Source organism: Urocampus carinirostris, chromosome 3, assembly GCF_059441175.1.
Source record: "Urocampus carinirostris isolate Australia breed hairy pipefish chromosome 3, RoL_Ucar_1.0, whole genome shotgun sequence".
Lineage (NCBI taxonomy): Eukaryota > Metazoa > Chordata > Actinopteri > Syngnathiformes > Syngnathidae > Urocampus > Urocampus carinirostris.
Window position 1 is genome coordinate 30,606,385 of NC_142351.1, and position 25,790 is coordinate 30,632,174.

The 25,790-nt window shown below is 38.7% G+C and overlaps 1 protein-coding gene and 1 long non-coding RNA gene across 2 annotated transcripts in view; one reads left to right on the forward strand and one right to left on the reverse strand.

Annotated features, from left to right (window-relative positions):
- Positions 1-20,391, forward strand: part of LOC148369401 (interphotoreceptor matrix proteoglycan 2-like) — a 32,060-nt gene extending 11,669 nt beyond the window's left edge. The window contains exons 8-22 of the mRNA XM_088331399.1: positions 650-1,890; positions 1,964-2,116; positions 2,262-2,320; positions 2,404-2,424; positions 2,521-2,774; positions 2,855-2,916; positions 2,981-3,197; positions 3,303-4,795; positions 4,869-5,088; positions 8,615-8,825; positions 11,285-11,473; positions 16,215-16,410; positions 17,677-17,756; positions 17,845-17,906; positions 18,015-20,391. Of these exons, the coding sequence (XP_088187525.1) occupies positions 650-1,890; positions 1,964-2,116; positions 2,262-2,320; positions 2,404-2,424; positions 2,521-2,774; positions 2,855-2,916; positions 2,981-3,197; positions 3,303-4,795; positions 4,869-5,088; positions 8,615-8,825; positions 11,285-11,473; positions 16,215-16,410; positions 17,677-17,756; positions 17,845-17,878 (4,430 nt within the window). The 3' untranslated portion in view covers positions 17,879-17,906; positions 18,015-20,391. The remainder of the gene's footprint in view (positions 1-649; positions 1,891-1,963; positions 2,117-2,261; positions 2,321-2,403; positions 2,425-2,520; positions 2,775-2,854; positions 2,917-2,980; positions 3,198-3,302; positions 4,796-4,868; positions 5,089-8,614; positions 8,826-11,284; positions 11,474-16,214; positions 16,411-17,676; positions 17,757-17,844; positions 17,907-18,014) is intronic.
- A 1,247-nt stretch (positions 20,392-21,638) lies between these two features.
- LOC148369402 (uncharacterized) lies at positions 21,639-24,120 on the reverse strand. Its single transcript, XR_015850009.1, has 3 exons — positions 23,782-24,120; positions 23,317-23,425; positions 21,639-23,219 (listed from the first exon to the last, which is right to left on the reverse strand). It is a non-coding gene; the product is annotated as an uncharacterized LOC148369402 (long non-coding RNA).
- Positions 24,121-25,790: the final 1,670 nt, after the last annotated feature.

The window sequence follows — 25,790 nt, forward strand, 5'->3', positions numbered from 1 at the left end:
AAAGAATGAAGTAAACATTGTCATTTAATTTACAAACGAACAATACAGAAAGGAAGAAAAGAGATCCAATAAAGAGCATTCTCTTACTATGGGTTAATTTGTACTGTTACTTAACAGTGACCCAACAGTAAAACCTGATCACCAAAACAGAACAACCAAGGTTGCAGATGAAAGAAGATACTGGTGGTTATCTGAAAAGGTGTGGCCCTGTGATCAAAACATGAAACCTAACTTTAAAGCAGATTTGAGACCGTGTTGTGTAAAAATATGCATACAAATCAGTTATATCTATGTTAGTCAGCTCGCAAGCAGTAGGTGCAAGAACACATGCACCCTGTACCTGGAATAACCCATTAAGCCTATTTACAGGCCATAGGCTGGTCAATGGCAGACCTGCAGCTGAAGTGTTCTTGAGCTTACTGTTGGATGAGTACCGGGGTCATTACAACCTCAGGGCCTTAATGACCTTTGAAGTCTGGGTTCGGTAAAAATTTTCTTGCAGCATTCAGGAGTTTAGGTGCTCATAAACATTGCAACAACAGTATGTCTTTGCTCTTTTATGTTTTTGCATCAAAAAGCACACCGGTTTATTTTGATATGTATGTACTGTGTTTCAATTTATTTATTATTGGGAATATTGCTGTCATAGAAACCCCAGGCCAAGATGCACCACTACCTGCACACAAAGATGTCCTTGAAGGAGAATTAACAAAGACTCCTGTGGTGTTGACCTATGACACTGTCGTCGCTGCGGTGCCAGACACGCCGGGAGGCTGTGGCTCCAACATCCCCAGTCACCCGAGTGAGACCGCTAAAGTTCCTCCTGATGCTATTGTAAACGTAATCGCTAAGCCGACTACCCAGGTCCCTCAAGAGGATAAACATGCAGGGGTCACTGCTTTTACCGAGGAAGGTTTATCAGATGCTTACCTAACTGATGTGGCAAGTGAAGGAATAAAAGTGAAGGATGAGAAAAGTAGTGAAGTTGTCAGTAGCGCTACGAACACAGAAAGATCACTAATTGCTGAAAAACATACTATCAAATCAATTGAGGGACCACTTGTTGAAACCACAGCTGAACCAAATGAAAGTCCAGCTGAAGCGCCTATTGTCACAGTTGAGGCAGGTATCCTTTCGGGGGGAAGCTATACAGGAGCTGAACCTGATTCTGAAGTACCTGAACAACCCCACCTTGATTTAACATCTGTTGAGAAGATACCTGAGGTTGGAAGTGAAACTTTAGAGGAAAAGGATGACCTGAGACATATAACACTAGAATCTACATCTGAAGCCTCTGAACTTGAAGCTCCGATAACAGTAAGTCAAGTGAACGGTGACAAATTATACCCTAATATTGATGAGAATGATATTCCAGTTATATCTATAGAGAGTTTAGAAAAAATACTGCCAGGCACCGAATCAGAAGTGCCAGATATTATGGAGAATCTTGACGAAAACTCAGAAGTGAAAACTTTCTCAGAACTGACCACGCAAAGTTCAACACATGAACAGGACAATGCAGATGAAATAAAATTATCCTCTGGAGTTATAGAAGACATTTCTAGGAAAGATTTTGTACCAGTGGTCACCTCTGTTGACCCCCTAGAAAGTATTGTAACACCTCCGGCCGAGATTTCCCCTGACGCAGTTGAGCTCATCAATACAAATGCAGAAGATGGAATACCAACCGAGGCACCATTTCATGAAACAATTGTAAAAACCACCGAGCAAAGTGATGCCATATTTGAGGTCACGCCACTCACCTACATTCCAGCCAGTACAACGTATATTGTTGAATACAACAACGGCAACTTCCCAGATACCACAGTGAGCCCCCTTGAGGTTGGTGATGACTTACCAAACTTCACTTCCGAGGAGCTGGAGAACTCAGTGAGTACTCCACAGTGTACATCTCAGATAACTTTAACACAACGTAACCATTTTCATGTGCTTGCATATTCAGCTTCATAATGAAATTGACAACACCTTCCTGAGGCCAGTGACAGACCAGATAGTAGAGCTCAGTATTACACTGAGAGAAGAATCGTACAATGGTGCTCTGAGAGACCCAAGTAGCGTCCACTACCAGCAACTATCTCGATACTTCACTCGCAGGGTATGCTCATGAATGCCACTGTCAAACTTTTGAGATGTCATGAATGTTTCAGCGCTCATGTATAACAGTTGACCACTTAAACAAGTAATCAAAGCAATGTTTTTTTTGAGTGTGTGTTTTTTTTTTTACTGTTTTTCGCATCCAGATCAAGGACGCCTTTGAGAAAGTGCCAGGGTTCAAGAATGTCTTCGTAATTGAATTCAGGTGTGTTTTTATGCTAACATCATTGTTAAAAGACCTGTTTCCAACATTTTGTACTCCACTTTGTTTTTTTTTTCTGTTTTCAGACCTCAAAAAGACCTAGAAAGGTAATGCTGGATCTCATAGGAGCTAAAACTGGTACTTGTCCAATAAGTAAGGAGGCAAAAGAGTGAGCAAATTCTGTTTCCCTTTTCTCTTGTTAGGGGTCTTGTGGTTCTGGTCCACTATGCTATCACATTAGCAGTGAATAGTGATGGCATCTCAAATGCCACAATGGATTTCATTAGGCTGCAGAACAACCTCGTGGAGAAGAATTACCCTGCTTCTGTTGAGGAGCCAACTGTTGTTTACACCATCACTGACTTCCGCAACTACATAACAGAAGCGCTTCGCAAGGACAACTTTCTGACCAACAGCAGCCTGGGTAGCCCCTCCGACCCAGTGCTGTTAGAGAATGGTGACCATCTACATTACTTGCCATTTTATTGTTGGTGAACTTCAGACTCGGGGTATAAAAAGGCTTTATTTTTACCACAGCTGAAAATTTCTTACCTCTGAGGATCCCAACCACTCGACCACCCGACATTTATGACAACATGGTGAGTTGCCTTAAAATATAAAACAAGCTTTGTGCTGATGAGGGGATGCTAATGTTGTGGACAGGATAACGTTCTTGCTGCAGAGAGACCACCTGATGAAGGAATGGAGAGCAGAGATATTTTTCTGAAGAAGGATGACTTCTTATTTGACTCTTTCGATTCATGGAAAGATACAAAGAGTCAAGCGGTCAGTGAAAATGACGTCTTTGCAGTCGATGAGAGTACAACATTTCCGCCAAGCCCTGAGAGAGTACCAAGTCTTCTGCCAAGCACAGAAGAATGTAAGTTAAGAATAAACAGACTTTGATCATATCACATATATCTAATAAAACTAGTCAAAGCACAAATATTTTAATAGTCACTCATCACATTCCTGTATTTGACAGCTTATGACAGTATTGAAAAAGAGGGATTTCTACTCACCAAGACTCCTGGTCCTGCTTCAGATGTTGACCATGAGACTTCCAATACCCCATCTCCTCGAATAAACCAAAAGGTCCCAATGGATTTTGGATCTGGCTCTGGTTACTCAGGAGATGGACAGGAAGGTGTTTTTCTGCATCAGGAAATAAAAGAAACCTTTTATGGTGAAGGCCATTTGGAGGTCTTGCCACCACCAGATCTAGAAGAGACGGATGAGGATGATGGAATTCAGGAGGTAGTTGAAGCTATTGGCCAGTCAGTAACCAGCAACCGGGATGGCATCACCAATTTCAATTCGACCCCTTCAACACCTTTACACACACAACCTACATTAGAGAACTCAATGCCAGATCGTTATATGGAGAATCCATTTCTGGATCAAGTTTTGTTTACACCGCACATCAGCACAGACCCACGGTTCTCCACGGCTGATCCGCCTGTATTTTCACCTAAAGGCACCTTGACAGTCGAGTTGTCGGTGCAAACAGTGGAAGCATCTGGCCTCTATGGAGAGCCTGAGGGAATTCAGGATCTACAGGATTCAGAGGAATTTACGGGTGCACACACATTACAGAGCTGGTCCTATGAACACCCAGGTTTGACAAATGAAGTGGCAGTGCCTACAAAAACCATTAACACTAACTTTGTAGAAGTGATTGCAAAACAAAAACCTGGAACCACCCAAGGGCCCACATATGAAGAACCATACTCTGAGGCTATACCCCCTCGAACATCTCATGATAAAATACTACAGGAACTTAATTTGCCACCTCCAGAAAACCAACATGATGACCTTGAAGTATTAGAGGAGCAACTCATTGTCTTTTCTCAACCCACAACACCAGTGGCCGAAGAAGACATGATCAGAGATGAAATCTTTGTTGTCACAACGACTCCTTATACTTCCACTTTCCCTGTTGTTACTTTATCTCATGATAGGTTGGACCCTGACCCCATTGCCCTATCTCCTGAGAAAGATTCACCCTTTACACGAGTGTCCGATTCCGCTCCCGAAGATGACGACTCACTCAATATACACCACTCAGATTCGGAAGATCATGTTCTATTCAGCACAGTGTCATCAGAAGTTAGCGAAGGTAAAACGGATGCAGATACCGGAACAAACTTGGATGTCTTTGAGATAGGAACAACGCTTCCAGAAAACACTCACAGCACAGAAACAACCGAAATCCAGACTATCAAGCAGAAACCAACCGACATTGACGTCAGCCTTGACGTCTTCCCGTATGGGGGCATGATGACAGACGGTGACAGCAGCGGCTACTCCAGCGGGGCGCAGGGCTCAGTGCTAGATAGTATTGCATTGCCGACCAAGCCAATCCAAGCCCTGACTGTGTTCTTCAGACTCCGGGTGACCAATATGGCATTTTCTATGGACCTTTTCAACAAGAGTTCCCCTGAATATAAAGCACTGGAGCAACGGTTTCTACAACTGGTAAGAACTGGTTTGATATTCAATTAAACCCTTTACACAAGACTAACATTTTATACTTGTCTTTGTCTTTCAGTTGGTTCCATACTTGCAGTCCAATCTAAACAACTTCCAGAACTTAGAGATCCTCAACTTCAGAAATGGCAGCATTGTGGTCAATAGCCGCATGAGATTTGGCAAACCAGTTTCCAGGGGTGTCGCCAATGTTGTTTTCCTGATCCTTGAAGACTTTGCAAACACTGCGTACCAGACTATGAACCTGGCCATTGATAAGTACTCCTTGGATGTTGAATCAGGTAAGAGTCTTGCAGACTTGCTAAAACATGTGCACATTAGTAACAATGCTGCTTTTATTATGTGTTAATGCTTAAACTTCAATTGAAAAAAAAACCGGATCATTTCTTAAGTAACAAGGGCCACATATTAAGAGATTGCTTTTGTACATTACATAAAAGAGGAGTGCTTTGTATGAAAATTATTTGCGAATTTAACAATATCCCATGCCTTCTTATATATATTATCATACAAAATTTACTACCACTTGGAAAACTATTTAACAGGAATCTCCTTTTGTGGCACTGCGTGCAAAGACTCCTGACACGTAATTAGGACGCCTTCACTGCAGTTAATCTGTCTGGAAGGAACGTGAGCGGAACAGTGTTACACTGGTCAGCCGCTATCTTTCTGACCTGTCTGCATAATTCACTCTGTAATGCCAGTTGTTTAGCTGTTTTCTTTTAAGTCGTTCAAAATATACCTTAAGAGTTATCTGTATTAGATGATGTAGTATTTTACTATTAAAGCTTTGTAAAGGTAAAAATCCTGGTGCGAAACTACTTTTACGGGGTTCCTGCGGATCTTTGACAAGTCTTAAAAGAGATTGAATTCAGTATTCTAAAAATAAGGCCTCAATTGGCATTAAAATGTCTTAAATCCAATTTTCCAAAGTCTTAAAAATGTGAACATATTTGTTTGAACTAAAAAGATTTAGTAAAATTTATCAACTGTCTTTTTGAACAACTCACCAATTTACTTTGGCGTGACTATAATAACGAAACTATCAAAAAGGTGATGTGGTTTCAGTGTCTTAGGTCTACCCACAATATACTGGACTGTCTCAGAAAATTAGAATATTGTGATAAAGTTCTTTATTTTCTGTAATGCAATTAAAAAAACAAAAATGTCATACATTCTGGATTCATTACACATCAACTGAACTATTTCAAGCCTTTTATTATTTTAATATTGCTGAATTTGGCTTACAGCTTAAGAAAACTCAAAAATCCTATCTCAAAATATTAGAATATCATGAAAAAGTATACAAGTAGGCTATTCAACTAATCACCTGAATCATCTAATTAACTCGAAACACCTTGCGAGGGTTTCCTGAGCCTTAAAAACACTCAGCTTGGTTCAGTAAACTAAATCACAAGTATGGGGAAGACTGCTGTCCAGAGGACCATCATTGATACCCTCCATCAGGAGGGTCAGACACAAAAGGAAAATTCTCAAAGAGCAGGCTGTTCACAGAGTGCAGTTTCAAAGCATATCCACAAAAAGTCTGTTGGAAGGGAAAAATGTGGCCGGAAACGCTGCACAACCAAGAGAGATGACCGCAGCCTTAACAAAATTGTGAAGAAGAGTGAGAGAATTTGGGGGAGCTTCAAAGACAGTGGGCTGAAGCTGGAGTCCAGGTATCAAAAGCCACAGTTCACAGACGTGTCTGGGAAATGGGCTACAATAGCCGTATTCCCATGGTCAAGCCACTTCTGAACTCAAGACAACGTAAGAAGCGTCTGACTTGGGCTATGGAGAAGAAGCACTGGACAGTTGCAGAGTGGTCCAAAGTCCTCTTTTCAGACGAAAGCAAGTTTTGAATTTCATTTGGGAGTCAAGGCGCCAGAGTCTGGAGAAAGGCTGGAGAGGAGCAAAATCCAAGTTGCTTGAAATCCAGTGTGAAGTTCCCACAGTCAGCAATGGTTTGGGGAGCCATGTCAGCTGCTGGTGTTGGTCCACTGTGTTTCATCAAGTCCAGAGTAAATGCAACTGTGTACCAAGAGATTTTAGAGCACTACATGCTTCCATCTGCTGAAAAGCTCTATGGAGATGAGGATTTCATTTTCCAGCATGATCTGGCACCTGCCCACAGTGCCAAAACCACCAATAACTGGTGCACTGACCATGGCATCACTGTCCTTGATTGGCCTGAACCCCATCGAGAATTTGTGGGGTATAGTTAAGAAGAAGATGAAAGACACCAGACCTACAAATGCAAATATGCTGAAGGCCGCTATCGAAGCATCCTGGGCATCAATAACACCTCAGCAATGCCACAGGCTGATTGCCTCCATGCCACGCCGGATTGATGCAGTAATTCGTGCAAAAGGATTCCCAACCAAGTACTGAGTGCATCAAAGGACATTTTCAAATGTTTGATTTAGTTTTGCTGTTATAAAATTATTTTTTTACTTGGTCTGAGGAAGTATTCTAATATTTTGAGATAGGATTTTTGAGTTTTCTTAAGCTGTAAGCCAAATTCAGCAATATTAAAATAATAAAAGGCTTGAAATAGTTCAGTTGATGAATCCAAATTGTATGACATTTTTGTTTTTTTAATTGCATTACAGAAAATAAAGAACTTTATCACAATATTCTAATTTTCTGAGACAGTCCAGTAATTAGCAACTTGGGATACAAACGTTTACTTTGAACCATGCCCGAAAGGGGAAATTTCTTGTGAAGTGGCTGTCAGACAATTTTTTTTTGTCATGGTTAAAAGCTATCCCAGGTAATGTAAACAAGACACGATGGATTGTACAAAAGAAATGTTTGTGTTTTTGTTTTGTGCGTTTCAAAAGGCATTTAAAAAGTCTTGAATTTAACTTTTGTTAAGCCGTAGGAACCCTGTTTGATAACAATAAACATGATTTATTTGTGCAAGATCTCCTTAAATAAAAACACAAAAGCATTCGCTTTGAATATAATGATATAGATATATTTATGAAGAGATAACATAAATTGCATATGAAAAACAAAATGTCTATAAAAATGATCAAACCTCAATTGACCAAGTCAGAATAAGTTACTCATCTTGTAAAACGTCAAATCACAACAAACCTAGAAAAAAACACAACACAAAGTGCAACACCTTAACACAAATTTAAAAGTATTAAAATAAAACAAAACGGATGCTTCCGCTCAAAATTGTAAAGGTCAAGTTAAAACGTATGCAGTATTTGAGTAGTTTTTAAAATTCCACTCCCGTTTTTAGTTGTACTTTAGTTTAATGTCATGTATTCTTTACTTTGCTTGAGTAGTTTGTCTTGTGACTTTTGCCTCTCAACGTGCCCTCCATTTTTTAATATTCGATGCAGTGTGAGAACATTTACTAATTCCACTGTCAACTCTAAAGATTCTACTAAGAATGTACGTTTTTACAAGGTATTTATTGAGCACAGTCAAACTCATATATGCAAATATACTGCATGTAGGCATTCTGGTGTTGTTTTTAAAAGATTGTTATACAGTGGCTTCTTTACATACGAGATTAAATTGTGTCCGGATTGAGCTTGTATCTTGTATCGTTAAGAAATAACTGATTGTGACAAGCCGATGCTGGCCGTGAGCAGTCTCTAACGGTAGGGTCTGGAAATTCTTGTGACAAAGATATTCTCCTGTATGTCAGGCAAGATTTTTGCTCAAAAGGCATCCTTTATCTAAAATTTCTCGTTACAAGAGCTATGTAGATGGACCACTGTATTTCCAAAATGATTTTAAAAAAGTAGATAATATAAGTGAAAATCATGTGTTTTTATGGTCTAGGAGATAAAGCGGATCCATGTAAGTTCCAGGCGTGTAACGCCTTCTCACAATGTATGGTCAACCGCTGGTCCGGTGAGGCTGAGTGCGTTTGCGATGCTGGCTACTTGAGCGTGGACGGCCTGCCCTGTCAGAGCATCTGCGACGTGCAGGAAGACTTCTGCCTCAATGACGGCAAATGTGACATCATTGCTGGCAAAGGTGCCATTTGCAGGTCAGACTTGTTTAATTATATAATAGCGTTATTTCAAACAATGTTTTTCAACCAGTGTGCCATGACACACTAGTGTGCCATGAGATCTTGTCCAGTGGGCCGCAGGAAATTGCCCAGTTTTGTCTTTGCAAAAAAGCATGCCGTTGTTCAGCATCTTTGCGTTCTTCCAGTCTTCACTCGAGTAAATTCGTGGTCCGCAGCCTTTTCTGTACCACTGACTGGTTTATTGTCTGACTAAAGTCTCACGGCCCGGCCAAAATTCACTGCAACGCTTTAAGTCTAGACGACATAGGAAAAGGCATTTAAATTCATCTCATTATCACACTATTTTTACTCAAGGTACCACGATAAACACGTTCCCATTTTCTGTTGTAACGTTGTACAACGTGGTACCTTAACTAAAATAATGTGATGGTGAGATGAAGTCTAAGGCTTTTTCAATTGTCATTTGCAATCCTAGTGATTTAGTGGTAAGTGTTCGGCACTAACCTCCATATCCAGGTTCGATTCCTGTTGCATCCGATCCTTACTAAATGAGATCAGGGATATTTGTTAACTGCTCAATCATTGCTCGATTACAGTGATGTACTCCTGTAAAACTGTGTATAACACGCACCCAAAGTTTACGTTTTTTTGGGTGAAAAGAGTACGTGTATCGTATTTTCTGCATTATAAGTCTCACCAAAGTATAAGTCGCACAAGCTAAAAAAAATCACAATTCAGACGGAAAAAAACAAATGTAAGTCGCATTTTTGGGGGACATTTACTTGATCAAATCCAACACAAAAACATACAGGTCATCTTGAAAGGTCATTTAAAATAAGAATAGAATAGAGAACATGGTATACTAACTTACACGTCTGTGCATATCTTAATGATGTAACATTAAGAGTTATTTAGATAAATAAAAGCATGCTAACGAAACTATCAGCTTCACTCCAAATCACTAAACCCAATGAAAAATTCATCACTTTTACCGGTAAACAACTCCCCTCACTTTGGAAGTAGACAAAAGCGTCCTCCTTCCACTTCTACGTCGCAGTCAAGGTTGAAATTATCAACAGGGGCCTACAGCCCCCTCTTGTGGTTTACTGTAAAAATAACATGTGAAGTGATATACAGTGGCGGGTGGACGGATCCTTTAACCACTAGTGTCGTAGGGGCACCACTTCGTGTGGTGTGTTTTGGGCAAGTACTGCCTGGTGGCACCCATCCCTACCGGTACTAAAAATGTAAAACTCAAAATAATGTAATAACTTCACAGATCAGTCACACCCACAGCCAAACTATGTAAAAAAATGCTACTTATAGCCAGGATATCATGGTATACACAATTAAACTACGGTATAGCAAAAAATAAGGTTGCTGACCACTAACATTCATCAATAACAGTAGATGGAAGTAGATAACTGTTTTATTCTTTTCATACTCTAATTATCTGCTCATTAGAGAAACAGGGCAATATATTAAATAACTAATTTAGTTTGATGATGCTGTTTAAGATTGCGATGCAAAAAATCATCATATGAAAAAAAAACAAAGTTTTGCACATCATTTTGATTTACAAAAATTGTTTCTTTATTTTACTACAAAAATGAAAGAAAAACAATTGTTTTGTTCCACTGATAATTTTCTGCTCATTTTAGTTTTATTTGTGTTGTTTTTTTTTCTCCAAAAACAAAATAGAAAAATAGTAAAACGGGTTGAAAATACAGTCAAATCCTAAATAACAGCAAAATTATTAATCAAAATAAATAACCTGCATTATCTCTTCAGCCACTGCGATCACAATTGATAAAATCAACTTTATACATTCAATTTAGACAATGTAATAATTTAAGCTAAAAATATAAAAACATAAATAAATATAACTGGTGGCAGGAATTAATTTTCAAACATAGACAGTCTGCCTTGAGACTTTTTTTAAGGTGGGGTTGCATCATTTGAGGTGTCCTTAACAATTTGAAAGTAGAATATTTCTGTAGGTGTCAACAATACCTCTTTTATAATTTTTGCCCTATGCCTATGCACTTGAATCTTACTTTTAGCAATGCTGTTCTTGACGCGCAACACAATAAGGAACAGAAAAGGGGGGCTGGGGGTAGTGATTTCATGCTCGTCCCCAGTTGTTGTTTTTTTTAGTTAGTGTAGCATGAAAATGGTAACCGTAAAAAAAGGCTGATTCAAATACAGTCCAACCCCCAAAAGGATAAAAGAACAAATAGTTTATTTGACAGCTTCTAAGAAATGCACATACTTGAGAAATGAACTGATGGAGGCTGCGATCATAACTTTAAGCCCGGTGATGGCGGCAGAGGGTAACAAAGATTCCATGCAGCAGCTTTCAATGGAAAAAGTGTGCTTTGGCTCATAAATCCTGAGAAAGACTGATCTTAAGAATTATAAAACAGTGTTTTCATGGATAATTGGTGTAAATATGTTCTGTTGAACAACCGCAGGTGTCGAGTAGGCGAGAACTGGTGGTATCGTGGCGAACACTGTGAAGAGTACGTCTCTGAGCCGCTGGTTGTCGGCATTGCCATCGCCTCAGTTGTGGGTTTCCTCGTGGTGGCGGCAGGAATCATCTTCTTCTTGGCCAGAACTCTGCGCGAGCAATATGACGCCGAAGACATGGAGGACCCGTCGAGGTTAGCACATTGGTCGCACTGCGGTTTGTTTTGTCTTAAGGGATTACACGACCATGATGACGCGAGGTATTCCGCAAGAAACTTAGACGATCTCACTTCATCCCAAGAAACTGTCACGCAGTAAAATCCTGGAAATAAGTTGTCTTCAAATAGAATTTGTTTTAAATTGGTCTATATAGGTATACTGGCAGGCTGTTTTATACTGGTCATGGGTAGACAAAAGTGCTATGTCATATGAATTGACAATAGCTTTCCCCGGAAATGTCTTTTTTTTGTATTGTAGTTTTGATGATTTGTCAATTTGGCAAAAATGGTTGTTTAGCTATCCAATTTTTAGCACCAAAAAAATAGTCTTTTGTCATATATTTTCATACGTAAGGTGCACCGGACAATAAGGCGCACAAAATTGAGACTATCGTTCAGCTACTATGTGTATTCGTGTTTAACTCTTGGACCCATTCTACAGTTATGTAATATATTGATGTATAGATCAATTCATCTTTGAAGGTTGCTGAACTAAATCGCTAAACATTGCATTTATCGGGAATCAATCCCGAGGAATAGTGGCGAGGGTGATGACACTCTACCACTCGACTAACCATTGTACAGATGACATACAAAAAGGAGTTTACCATGTCTCATTATCACACTTTTTTGGGCATGGTGCCAGAAACACTAATTTGCAAAGTGCATTTGGATAGGTTAAACAGTCTTTCCACTTTTTCATTGTGCTTCAATAACAATGCGGTTTATTAGGTATATGTGTGTAAAAGAGCTTATATAGTATTTTGTTGAAAGACTTTTTGTTCACCCCATTCTCTAAAATTCGTTGGTGAAGTGGAGAGACTGTTAAACTTGTCAGAATGCATTATACAAATGATGGTTTCAGGCACTGTGGGAAACAATAGTTCCTCATACCTCTTTATATGTGATATGTAGCACTGATGGTCTAGTAATAAAATGTTGGCCCTCACCGCCACTACTCGGGTTCAATTCCCGTTGCATACAATGTTTTGTGATTTAGGTCAGCAAAGTTTATCGACTGATCAATATTTGCACAATCTTTGCTTAACATGCTACATGCACATTGTTTACATTTTTTGTTATTATAAAATATTTTAACTTTAAGTCAAAGACAAAGCATATTAAAAAAATACTACATTTCAATGGGGGTCTATAATGTCCTCGATTTCAAAATGATTCCTGCTGACCATTCTAAGGTATTGCAGAAATTAGACAATTATTTTAGTACTGAAATGCACATCATCTACATCAGGGGTCGGGAACCTTTTTGACTCAAAGAGCCATAAAAGCAAATAATATTAATTTTATTTTGGGAAGGAGCCACACCATATATTATGAGACAAATTTACTAAATTGCTAAACCCACGGCCCAGACAAAAGCATAGTCTTCAGCACATTTATTTTTGATGATTTGATAAAAATTATGAAAAGAGAATAATGCCAGAGCCCCTGTCCCAAAATCAACAAACATACCACTTTAAACTTGTCTCTTTCTTGCAATTACTCAAGATCGGTTAAACTCCTTTTTACCCTTTTTTTTCATACATATTGGTTTCAAAACCAGATGCAAGCAGTTATTGTGTAAAAACGTCACAACATTCTGCAAATAGGGAGCCTGATGAGCTCACTTTTGGCGCAGACGGCGTAGGGCGAGAGATGGGAGGGAGTGCTTGCACATTTTGCATAGCTCCACCCATCCCTCCCATTCACCCAATTAAATGACTAAGTTCTCTTCCGGTGTTTTGGCGTATTTACAGTTCTGTGGATTCATCATAAGGTATCTGAACACTGAACACAGATTATATAGTGAACTTTTATATAAAGGATTCTTTAGCGTTGTACAGCCAAAACGAGTTTTTTTCCCCCCTTTTTTTGTGTGACACCTTGACTGTAAATTGTAGTGAAAACGTGCCCTATATATACTGCGAAGAAATCTAATGCTAACTAGCTTTGGTTTGGCCTTACGTGGACCTGAATTGGATAGACGTTTCAAATTTTGAACAAGCTGGAGAAATTTTCCATGCAATCAAATTTGTCTCTGAGCCACAGATACTCATAGAAAGAGCCATATATGGCTCGCGAGCCATAGGTTCCCGACCCCTGATCTACATGTTTGTACCATAGACACCCATCCTATTTAAGATCATTCAATGCGTAGTACGCCTAATCTGCAAAAATGTATTTTGTTCAATTACCACATCAACTGCTTTATTTACGCTTGTACAGATGTGCATTGCCAAATTTTTGTTTTGGGAGAATTTACACCCCTTACCACTAGGTAGAACCAAAGGCTTCAAAACAATGCATACTTTTACAACATTTTCTGGTCTGAATGTTAGTAGAGCTTGGTGAAGACCTCCAGACATAAATGGCAGAGTTCTTTAAGAAGAAACTAAGTCTTATCTTTTGAATTGTGTATGTTAACGCAATAAGCACGCTGGTGAACAGATGTTCTGCGTAGAGATTTCCTCAGATTTCGAAACATGAATGAGTTACATTTGTGACTATCAAATGTGATTGCTTCACCTCAAAATTGAGTTTAGTAATCTGCGATTGGTCAAAGTGGGGGTGTGGTGGTACTTGAGGTATTTGACCAAGTGAAGTGAGTTGGCCCCTTAGAGAATGCAGAAATGGCTAAGTTTTTACTAAAAAAGAAAGCCTTTGAGTAATTTTGACAACTGACACCGAACATGATTGCTGAAAACGTCAGAACATGAGTTGTTGGGGGAGTTTTCGCCCGATTATCAGCCTGATGCTGTCAACAACATTGAGGAGGACAGCTCCAATTGAGAAGAAGAGGAGGAAGCCTCAAATGATGTGGTCAGGCAGGACCAGAATCCATGGGGCGGAATATATATGGTTTGGAGCTCAAAAAATATACAAATGATGTAGCATCCCACTAGCACAGTGTCTGGACATTACATCCCTGCACGAGTTCGCACGCCTGGCCCTATGGTGAAGCGGTAGCCAGGATTAGCCTCCCGGAGACATTTGTTTTGTTTGTTGTTAAGGAGCCAAATTCGCCAAAATAGTCGAAATGACAAACCCCCAAAGACTGAATGATGAAAACTTGGTCTCTCCTGTGGGCCCATACTAGGGTGCTGATCCTGGCTGTAATGTACCGGTCCAGACATGGAGAACTAGCTTCCGGGGCGCCAAGACTGGGTGTCGTAAATTCCCCGACGCAATCACTCATTGGAGGTTTATGGTTCAACCGAATGATCCGTTTCAATAAGACCACAACGGGCACCATGTGAACAAAATGTTGCTGATATCAGATTTGAGGAGAAGCCAGAATCTCCGCTTGCACAAAATGTTCAACCTGGGACGTGACAGGTGCGTGGATGAGCAGCTAACTGCCTTTAGGGACCCTGCAACTTCAAACAGTATATCAATGTCAAAGCCCACAAAGTATGGTAAAGTTCTGTGACGCCCGAACTTCCTACGCATTGAAGCTTGAGGTCTATACCAGTATGCCTCCAGGTAGCACGCCCAAACACAATGAAGGAATGCGTGTGGTGATGGGACTCACTGAAGCGCTGGAAGAGTACACAATAACAGTGACCAACTTTTCTACATCAATACCTCTTGCGGCAAAACTGGAAAAAAAGAGACGTTGTGTAGATAGCTCTGATGCCACTGAACATTTTGAGTGGTTGGAATAAAAAAAGAAAAAAAAACAGAGATGACTTAGTTACCGCACCTCAAAACATTTACAATTATTGTTGAGTAATGTATGTTTAGGGGTATTATACACAAAAAATTGCCAAAAAATAGCCATAACTCATTTACCTTTTCAGTGCTCTCGTTGTGTGATATGAAATTTTCCAATTCATGTTTTACACACACACACACATATATATATATATATGTATATATATATATATATATATATATATATATATATATATATATATATATATATATATTGTATGTATGCAGCATAGCTTGTTTTAGTCAAAGCACAGTACTACTTTTAGTGTCCTTATAGGGTCAAATATGCAAATTTAAAAAATGAAAACTATATGTAGTTTTGACGCCACTGAAGATTTTGAGTCAGTGAAAGCAAACAAATATTCAGAAATGACTTATCGCACCTCAGAACATTTGAAGTTATTGTAGATCAATGTATGTTTAGGGGTTTTATAAGACAAAAACAGCCATTACCGAAAATGGGCATGAATAAAAAAAATAATCTGTTGTTATAACCCTTTAATCTTTTCAAGGCTTTAAGTGTGTGATTGGATATTTTTCAATTCAATTTTGTTTTATACATAGATATCCAACATAGTTACAGCACCATACTGTTTTTATTGTCTTTAAGCAGCAAAAAAGTAAAAAAAAAATATATTACGTGTGTATCAATTGCTTTATTTTGATGCCACTGAATATTTTGAGTAAGGGTTAAAAAAATGTTCAAAAATAACTTTGCTATCGCACTTGAAATATGACTACAATTTTGTAAAATTTGTGTGATGCGTTTATATATATATTTTATGATACCACAAGGGTTAAATATGGTTGTACCCTATGACCTTGTTACGTATACCTACTGTATAAGTACTGTAGGTTATCTACTGTATTAGTCAGTATACAAGGCGCACTTTCAAATTAATGGCAAGTTAATAAATGATTTAGCTCAAAGTTTCTTGTACGAAGCTGTTTAAAACGGTTAGTGTCAAAAAGTAACTTTTTTCATGAAACCTATGTATTGCAGACGAGGTGACAGCGTTCCAACTCTGGAACGTGCCACAAAGTTCAATCCCATGTTTGAGAGCGACGCGGTCACCACGCAATATTACCGTCGCTATGACGACGACCGCCCTCAGTACAGCAGCCCTACCGTCACGTCCAATGAGCTGAGTAGCGAGGAGGTCCGACACATCTACCAGAACATGGCGCTCACCAAAGAAGTACGACATATTTGTGTTTTGGGCTTCAGGCACTGTGATGCTTTGCGACATTTGTCTCACATTTAATGTTTGTTATTTTATTTGATATCGTCACGTCTTTTAACTTATAGGCCGGATTTACACTGCAAGTCCAAGTGTCCTAGATACAAGTAAAACATGTTAGTCACCTTTGTGTACATGGTCATTCTCGAAGATAGACTTTCATGCTGAACCCTAATGTACTTCGATTTTAACAAAGAACTCAAAGAAGTAATCTTCTTACTGCTGTTCTCTAAAAATACTCATTCTTCCAAACAGAACTATTTGTTGGATAAATTTCTACAGAGATTCCTTGATTTTCGCGGTTAATTGGGACCAGATCCACTTGCGAAAAGTGAAAATCGGCGAAATAGTGACGCACCCTTTTTTTTTTCTTAAATTAGCGGACTTACTATATTTGTGCATGTGTGTTTGGGAGAGCGAAAGAGAGGCAGAGAGACACATAGAGAGCAAGAGAGACACAGAGAGAGAGAGACACATAAAGAGGGACACAATGAGAGTGAGAGAGAGAAAGAGAGATAGAGACAGAAAGAGATAAAGACACACAGAGAGAGGGACACACAGAGAGAAAGATGGAGAGAGTGACACACAGAAAGAGAGAGAGAGAGAGAGCAATAGAGAAAGACAGAGAGAGAGAGAGAGAGACAGAGAGGGACTCAATGAGAGTGAGAGAGAAAGAGATAGAGACAGAAAGAGATAAAGACACACAGAGAGAGGGACACACACGGAGAGACACGCAGAGAAAGAAAACAAGAGACTCGGACAGAGAGACACTGTCAGACACAGAGAGAGACGCAGAAAATTCAGTTTCAACAACAATGCAAAAGAAAATTGACCTCAATTGTTCTTCAAATCCTAATCAAAACTGTAATGTACGGGAACATTGTAATGTAGAAAGTACAGCAGCCCTACACTTTGTAGAGGTTGTTCAAAGAATATCTGACTACTTTTAAAGTATTTCGATACATGCGTTTTGGAAATTTACAAAACATGCGCCCAATGTCTGATGGGTACTTTTGACATTTTTACTCCACATTTGATAATCTCCAAAGTTATCAAATCCATCAAGTGTTCTGTATTTTTTTTTCTCATTAATCCACCTAACACAAATTACACCATTTTGAGCACAAAATATCAATAATTGTCCCTTAGACTTTGCAGTAAACGTCCGAGCATTCTGTTGGTTCCTTTTCCGGAGTTGTATGGCTAACTAGTAACCTCTGACAGGAGATCCAAGAACGTCTGAGGATCATCGAGCTGTGTTCCAGGGATCAACAGTTTGCAGACTTTGTGCGACAGACACAAGTGTGAGTCATTTTCCCATATTTAGGCTTTGTAACATTTGTATCATTTTTGGATTTTTAAAAAGGATTTTTTTTCTCCCCAATGGAGCAGATATCTAGAACGGCGGGGCAGCTCCACCACTTAATGAGCTTCAAGCCCAAGAGCGAAAAGCAGTATGTGGTTTCAATTGTGCTTCCATTGAATTTTTTTCAAGACTTTTATTCTGTTGTATATTTATACATCAATCGGCGTGTCCCCTCACGTACTTTAATTCTTTTCAGGGTGTTCCTAATGCTCCACGTCTCCATGAATGTGATTCATTTAGAATGTTCAAACCTGACAATGAAGTTGGTGAACTTTCATCTTTCAGAACAGACCTTTGCCTGCGACCGAGGGAGCCCTGACTCGGGCACTTCTGGTTGGACAGGGAGATGATGAGAGTTTTGTGGGGTATTTTGCAAAGCACCTTTGTGACACGTCTCACAGTCTGCCCTTGCCGTTATCATTATCTGCTTTACCAGATTTACTAAAAGTCACTGTGAGTGTTAATTGCACATCCAATGATTTTAACAGACTCATTTGTAGTAGCAACATGTATAAGTCTTCAGCGCTGACATTCACAAGAGGGTTTCTTGCTTTATGTAACTAAAATGTACCCAAATTCAATTTGGGCAAACTAGCAAGCACATGTTTTACTTATTCATTACAGTCGGATACAAAGCTAGAATGAACCAGATACAAGCAAATGCTTGTCTGGATTGAGTTTTGTGGTGGCTGACATGGCATGAGCCATTTGTGTGCTTGGCCCCAGGTTAGCCCTAAAATCCCCTGAAACAAAAAACCTTTGCTTAGAGGAGGCTATTTCTTCTTCCTTTTTCTTTTTTACATTTCCAAAATGTTTACTTGAACAGAAAGAATCTGTTGCCCTCCCCATTCACCACTCGCCTCTCATTTTGCCTGCACTCTGTCCTCGTAGTTACACAATACGGTGCCAATTGCACCTGCCTTTCAGGCTTTGCATTTTAATATCAGATACAGACGCTGCCCTACTTACGAAAAGAGATAGGTTCCGGGAGATCGTTCGTCAGTTGCTTCAGTGCTATATTTTGTATGTGTATGGTTTATATATGTATGTTTAAGGCTTGTATAAGTTACCTGTTTTGTTTTTAAAATAATATGCTCTATAAAGATAAGTAAAGTTAAGTGTAACTTACTTTTAGAAGATAAGCTTCAATGGGTCCCCTTCCGTGTTAGAGTGGCCGAAAAAAAGCGATCCAACAATTTTCTCAACCGCATCAAGCTTTCTTATTCCACTATTGTTTCAAAAGAAATGTCTAGCCTCTTCTTTACAATTTACACCAACCATATTGAATGGATGCACAAGATATTAAACAATAAAAATGTCAAAGCTCTTAGCGAGCTGGAGATAGTATAGAAATAGTAGAGACAGTATAGACTTTTTACACACGAACTAGGAAGTAGAAGCTGGATTTCTTCTTTGGGGTTGATGCTGGGTGACCTCTCACAGCACAACACGTCGGTAGTGGCGGAAAGAAGCTCTACAGTACTGTCCAAAAAGGTGCACACAATACAAAATCTAACTTACAGCCATGTCCGGATATTTTTGGACATCCCAAAAAAATGTTCGTATCTACCGTTTATCGTAAGTCGAATGGTCGTAAGTAGGGGAGCGTCTGTACTTGTAATCTATTCTTTCCAGAACGTACTAAATAAACTGCCCAGGGCACTTCCCTGGATTGCGGAAAAGTATTGTAATTTATTTTGTTGCCGTCATGTCTTTTTCGCTCGCGCTGTCAATGACTTCTCCGACAACAGTTGGCTCCACAACGTATACCGATGCCGTTCTCTTTCCAGTTAGCTTAATTCCTGAATTTTTTCTTTGGCCGTCACCGCGCCTCCTCAGTGCCTTGGTTGCTCTGTTAGCTAGTGGACGTGTGATGCAGCCCGAAGCCCCGGTAACAAACAACTTCGGCGTTTCCACCTGGACCAGTTCATTTGCTCCTGATGTCTCCGTCCAGTCAGCTGCCTGCACAGCGCAGCCATGCACCCTGCATGTTTACACCAATTGTAGATGAAGTGTAGCCTGGGAATATATTGGCTCTTTTTATAACAATAATCCGGTGTCGCTCTAGTTCAATACAAATAACCTTGTAAAAACATCTTCTGTATAGCTGTATTTTCATGTTGATTTAGTTATTTTCTTATGAGGGCAAATGGTGTTTGTTTTAAAACTACATGACACTATGATCTTACTAGGATATTTTTGCTGCTACTTTAGTCGAAAGTTTGTCCTGAAAAGACCGATTTAGATTGTTGTAAGCGTCCAAAGCCAACAAACCTTTGTTCAGATTATCCCAAAAAATGGAAGGTGGTTAAGCGCAAAGCCCAACAACCATAAATACGGCATTATAAATGAAGAATTAAATGTATAATTATAATCGCTAGTCACATATGCGATTATGAGAATTCCAACAAGGGGTTTGTGTGTCTAGATGTTGTTGCGTTGACTGATAAGCGGGCTACTTTTCTGACAATTGTCTTGTGTTTTGTATCGTGTTTTCTATCGACCCAACATGACTGCTCGGTGTGTTTGTGCAAGTAGCACACTTTTCTGAAATAAAATAAGAATATTTTTTACTGCGTCGCCGTGGCTTATTGAATTATTTTGACTTGCAAATGAAGAATGTGTGAAAATCTGATCAAGTGACCCATTATGTTCTTGATTTTAAATTTGGTTATGTATCGTTTACGCTTCTCAGTGAGATGATCGCAATACTGAACATACTAATACTGAACACAATACTTAAAAGAAAGAAAGCCAAAGCTATGAGCGACTAATGAGTAGAAGTAGGATTAATGACAAATTATACTTTGATGTTACAATGGTATAATGATAACGACTATATAGATTTACAGAAATGGGTCATATATCTAAAAGGACAGCAATTGCAATCTAATAGTAAGAGACACACTAATAGCTGACAAGGCGAACCCATTAATAGGAAGATAGCTAGGATGATGTAGTGTCTAGCTTAATAAATATACTGAAGGATAAACACACTAACTTGCTTCGTATAAGGTAGATAGCTATTCTATGTTACATGGATAACTATAGGCCAGATATATCAGTGTTTTCAGCCGAGGCAAACTTTTCTCGTTAAAAAAATTCTGTTAAAATGTTTTCAATTTATTGTTTGTACAGCTTTCATGTTTTTCCTTAGCTTACATTGAGTTTTTCTTATCATTTAAGGTTATGTTGGCACAGGGCGTAATACAAGTTATTCATTTTGGTTAGTGTTTGGATTTTACTTTATTTTTTTATCCTGTTTTTCTTGTAATTTATATGAGAGAGAGAGAGAGAGAATTAATTCAATACATGAATTGAGCAAAAATCATCTTCCAGTTCAACATTTTTTTACTTTGAACTTTTTGTAGTTTTTTTTGTGAAATAAATGCACAAATTTTAATTTGTTACATTTATTTTCTTTTTTGCCGCACATACTCGAACAGCTTAATCAAACAAAATTAGGTAGTGAATGAATGTAAGCAGATAATTAGAATATAAAAAGACAAAAAAGTAATGTGCTGCAATCTACCCATATGGATAAATGTAATACTTACTCGGCTGATGACTGGAGGAAAGCAATTCCTATTTTTATTTAAAAAAAATGAAACTAACCAATTTCCTGCAGCACACTAGACAAGGGCTTACGGCACACTGGTTAAAACACTTAAACATATAACTGGCTCTAAGCTAGCTTTTGCCAACAGGTAGATATAGGCTAGCTAAATATCAATACACTAACTGGATACAAGCTTGATAAGGTGGGCTTATCTAAGCTATTGAGAATGAATGAATTACCTTAATTTTGATATCCAAGATTTGAGGGCTTTTCCTTCCAGTGTAAGTAAAATTTTTAAGTTAGAAAGTTAAACCGTGCAAAAAGATAACAAAACGTGAAAAACGATATATTATCGATATATAATATGTGCATATTCACAGTGGCAGTTGTACAATGTATTATGCTCATGGATTCTGTAGATGGGACCAATTGTATCTAATTTGTTGATCATAGTCCTATTTAGCCCATAGTTGTAAATAAATTGTTGGCTCATCATCAAAACAAAGTCAGACAGACGCTGCCCGACCTACGAACGAGTTCGTAAGTTGAATTTGTTTTTAAGTCGCTTCAGTGCTATATTTTGTATGTTTAAGGTTTAAATAAGTATGTTTAAGGATTGTATAAGTAACCTGTATTGCTTTGTACTAAAAAATAAACATTTCATAAAATAACATGCTCTATAAAGATAAATAAAGCGAGGTTTAACATACTTTTGGGAGATGCGCTTGAAAAGGTTTTACTCTGTGGTAAAAAGTGGCCAAAAAAAAGCGTTCTGACCATTTTCTCAACCGCATCAAGCTTTCTTATTCCACTTTCGTTCCTTCGCCTCTTATTTACACTTTACACCAACCAAATTGAATAGATGCGCGAGATATTAAACAATAAAAACGTCAAAGTTCTTAGCGCGTTAGTGATACAGTACACGTTATTATGATTACACACGAACCAGGAAGTAGAAGCCGGATTTCTTCTTCGGGGTGGCTGCTGGGTGACCTCTCACAGCGCCACGCAGCGAAAGAAACACGACAGTACTGTCCTATACCCTGAAAAAGGTGCAGACAATACAAAATCTAACTTACAGCAATGACCGGATATTTTTCCACATCCTGAAAAAATTGTTCGTCTTTACAGTTTTGCGTAAGTCGAATGGTCGTAAGTAGGGGAGTGTCTGTACTCATTTAGGGTATCTGTCAGAACCTAATACAGCAAGCTTGACTGTTGCTGTTACATGACTACAGAAAATGAGCACTAAATTGTATTTTGTCTGTGTTCCCTTTTGTTCATTTTAAGACCGCAAAGGCACTTACACAGAAGCTCACAAAAAAAAATGCCTCCTTAATGGCATAGTTCATAGGTCACATCTGTCCCCACATCAATTTAAATAAGGTTGAGAGTTTATGTGATGAAATGATTACCAACGCCGTACGTCAGAAAAAGAACATAAGGTCGAAGGGTAGGACAAAACGGAAATACGGTGAAGAACTCATTTTAGATTTTGGCATTTCACATCTTCTCATGTTCAAGCTGCTGTGGAAAATCGACTGAGGTCTTTGTTGCTTAGCTTTCCAGACCTGAGACCATCCAAAATGGATGGTAGGAACATAGCAAATTCACTCTGTAGCCTACTGGTGGTAGCCAGGTGAAGAACTTGTCCAAAACATTTTCCAAATTCCATCACATGGAAGGAAAGCATGCGTACTCCAAATCATGACGTTAAATGTGCTGATGTCAGGATGCCGCGCCACTCGAGACTTGTCATGTGCAGGTTTTCTTCCTCTGGAAAACCTGACAAGAAAGTCAAGTGGGATGTTGAAACTTCACCGGGTACGCGCACGTGTGTCACTGAGGACACAAAACAAACACAAAAATAGCAACCGGTGTTTGTTCATTTAATAAAGGAAGTTTTTTGTCTTATCGCTGTTTGAATTTTTCCACATACTTTTGATTGACCACTAAACTGCTTTCCCAGCAGCCATGAAGTGCTTTCAGGGTTCTGGCTTCCCTCTTTGGGTCTCTGGCGGCGGGATTCCGAGTCTTCTACTGAAGTTCTGGCAAAGCATTCAAGGCATTTGGAATGAAAAAGAGGACAATTGCCCAGGTAATTACCTCAATAGCTCCACTTAAGTGCCGGCGCAGGCTGCTGGCTGCCAGCCGGCACCCTATGGAACATTGGTTTCAGAAAAACGGTAAGGGAATCAAATCATTGCCTGAGTATATTTTACTTGTACACTTTTAGACTTATTAGCATTTCTTGCAAGAGCTAAGTTTTCTGTATTCCGTAATCCACAGTAAATCCTCTCTCTTTTGCGTGTTTTGGCATTCAAATACTATTCCACTTGTCATTTCACAACTACAGAGAGCAAAGGGCTGTATGTTTCATTTCCACCTACAATAAATTACTCACCAGTAGTGAAGAAAAATAAAACTGAAAATGCTGTATGCTTCTGTTTCATCATTTTTCGACATATTGCGATGTCATCTGTGTTATCCAAATATTGAAAAGCTCTTCAGCCACTGCTCACAGCGGTTTCTCATCTTGGTTGTCGACAGCGCACGCTTGCTTGCAAATCTTTATGATAATCCAGCTTTCTTCTGTGTCTTCCATGTTAGCCTTGGAAGTTTTTTTAGAATGGAAATGATGAACACCTTTAAATGAGTTTGGATGTAGACTTTTGTCATACTGGAATATGTCACTGCACAAATTAAGTCAATATTATAGAAAGTATTTGTTATTAATTCTTGTATTAGTAATTATGTCACTGAGTAACTATGTAATTCCATTTGTGTTTTATTTTATAGTCATTAGCCATATCAATGAACTGCAAAATTCAATATCATTTTAAGCTAAAATACAATATGTTTGGAGGATTGCGTCTTTTGGGAACTACTTTGGGTGGGGAATCTTGAGCACCACTTGCTGGTTGACACGGTGACTACCTGATTGTATTTCAAACCAAATAAATATAATTTAAAGCACTTCTCCCTACAATGTAGTAGATTTACAGTCACCATATGGACTGCCCTTTTGGCATAAAACTGATGGTAAACAACCTCAGTCTTGGCATTTGTGAATTCCCAAGTCCATTACTTATATCTCTTTTATGCCCAGAATAGTATGCAAACAAACCCTAGAAACTATTTATTCATTTTGAGACCTAAAGCTAAAATCTCGCTATTCGGAATCAAACCGTCACATGTAAGAAGAAAATCACATCCACACCAATCCAGGGTGCACCGCACTTCTAGCCCGAAGTCAGCTGGGACAAGCTTGGGCTCGCCCGCAACCCTAATGTGGAAAAGTGATGAATGGATTGTTTCAAATTTGTTATTGATGGATAGCGGTTAGCAAATATTATGTCAGATGTGCAGCTAGTCAGACTCTTGTGTAAATGGAGCATGTAAATCAGAGCAGATGGATTTATGAACGCTTCTGGTATCGTTCCAGGGTAACGCATGACAATGACAGAAATCAAAGCAAATTTGTAAATACCCTGAAATCTTCTGAATGAATAATATTTTGGTTGGTTCAGTACATATTTATTTTTGTTTTTTAATTTTTTTCGATTGTGTCTTTATATTTTGATCCCTTTCATGCATCACCTACCAGTACATACACTCTTTCATGAGTAGGGTCGAAAATGAATGGTGAATAAAACACTAATGATATCATGACCTGGAGTTTGATAATATTAGACCATTTTATTTTTTACTTTTTTAAGAATAACAACCCCCTGGCCAATTTTAACCCCACTTATGCATCCAAAGGTTAAATATATAAAGTTACCATTAAAAGAAGTAGCAATAAAAGCTAACGTTGCTAGCATTAGCATGACTTATGGCCTTTTCTTCAGTCAGAATAACCCCCAAAATATGCTACCAGTAAATGAGATGGTTTTCTTGTTTTTCTCATAAGGTTCTCTTGAAACGCCAACTGCATGTCTGATCTGCAAAGAAACGAATATCACCCTGTGTTGACAGCAGGACTGGCCGCGCCTTCATAGGCCTCTAAGCAAAATTAGATTTGGGGCCACCTATTATTTGACGATTTCTATACCTACTTGAACTTATTCCATGTTCTACTCCAGGGGTGGGCATTTATTTGGAGTCAGGGGCCGCATGAGACATGTTATACTTCCTTTAAAATAAATTAGTTTCATCAAATTGGTTTTGCAACCACCACAATTAGGCCAAAATAGTATATTAGTTCCCTGTTGTAAGCACTTCATTTGTTTTTTACAGTTGTTTTGAAGTAATACTGTAGTTGTTTGTTTTTTTATAGTATTTTGGAAGTCGAAGTTCTGTAGTTTTATTTTTGTATTATTTTTGTCACATTTCTGAAGTAATTTTTAAGTAGTATTTCTATAGTAGTATTTTTAAGTATTTCTGTAATACCTTTGTTGTATTTTCTGTAGT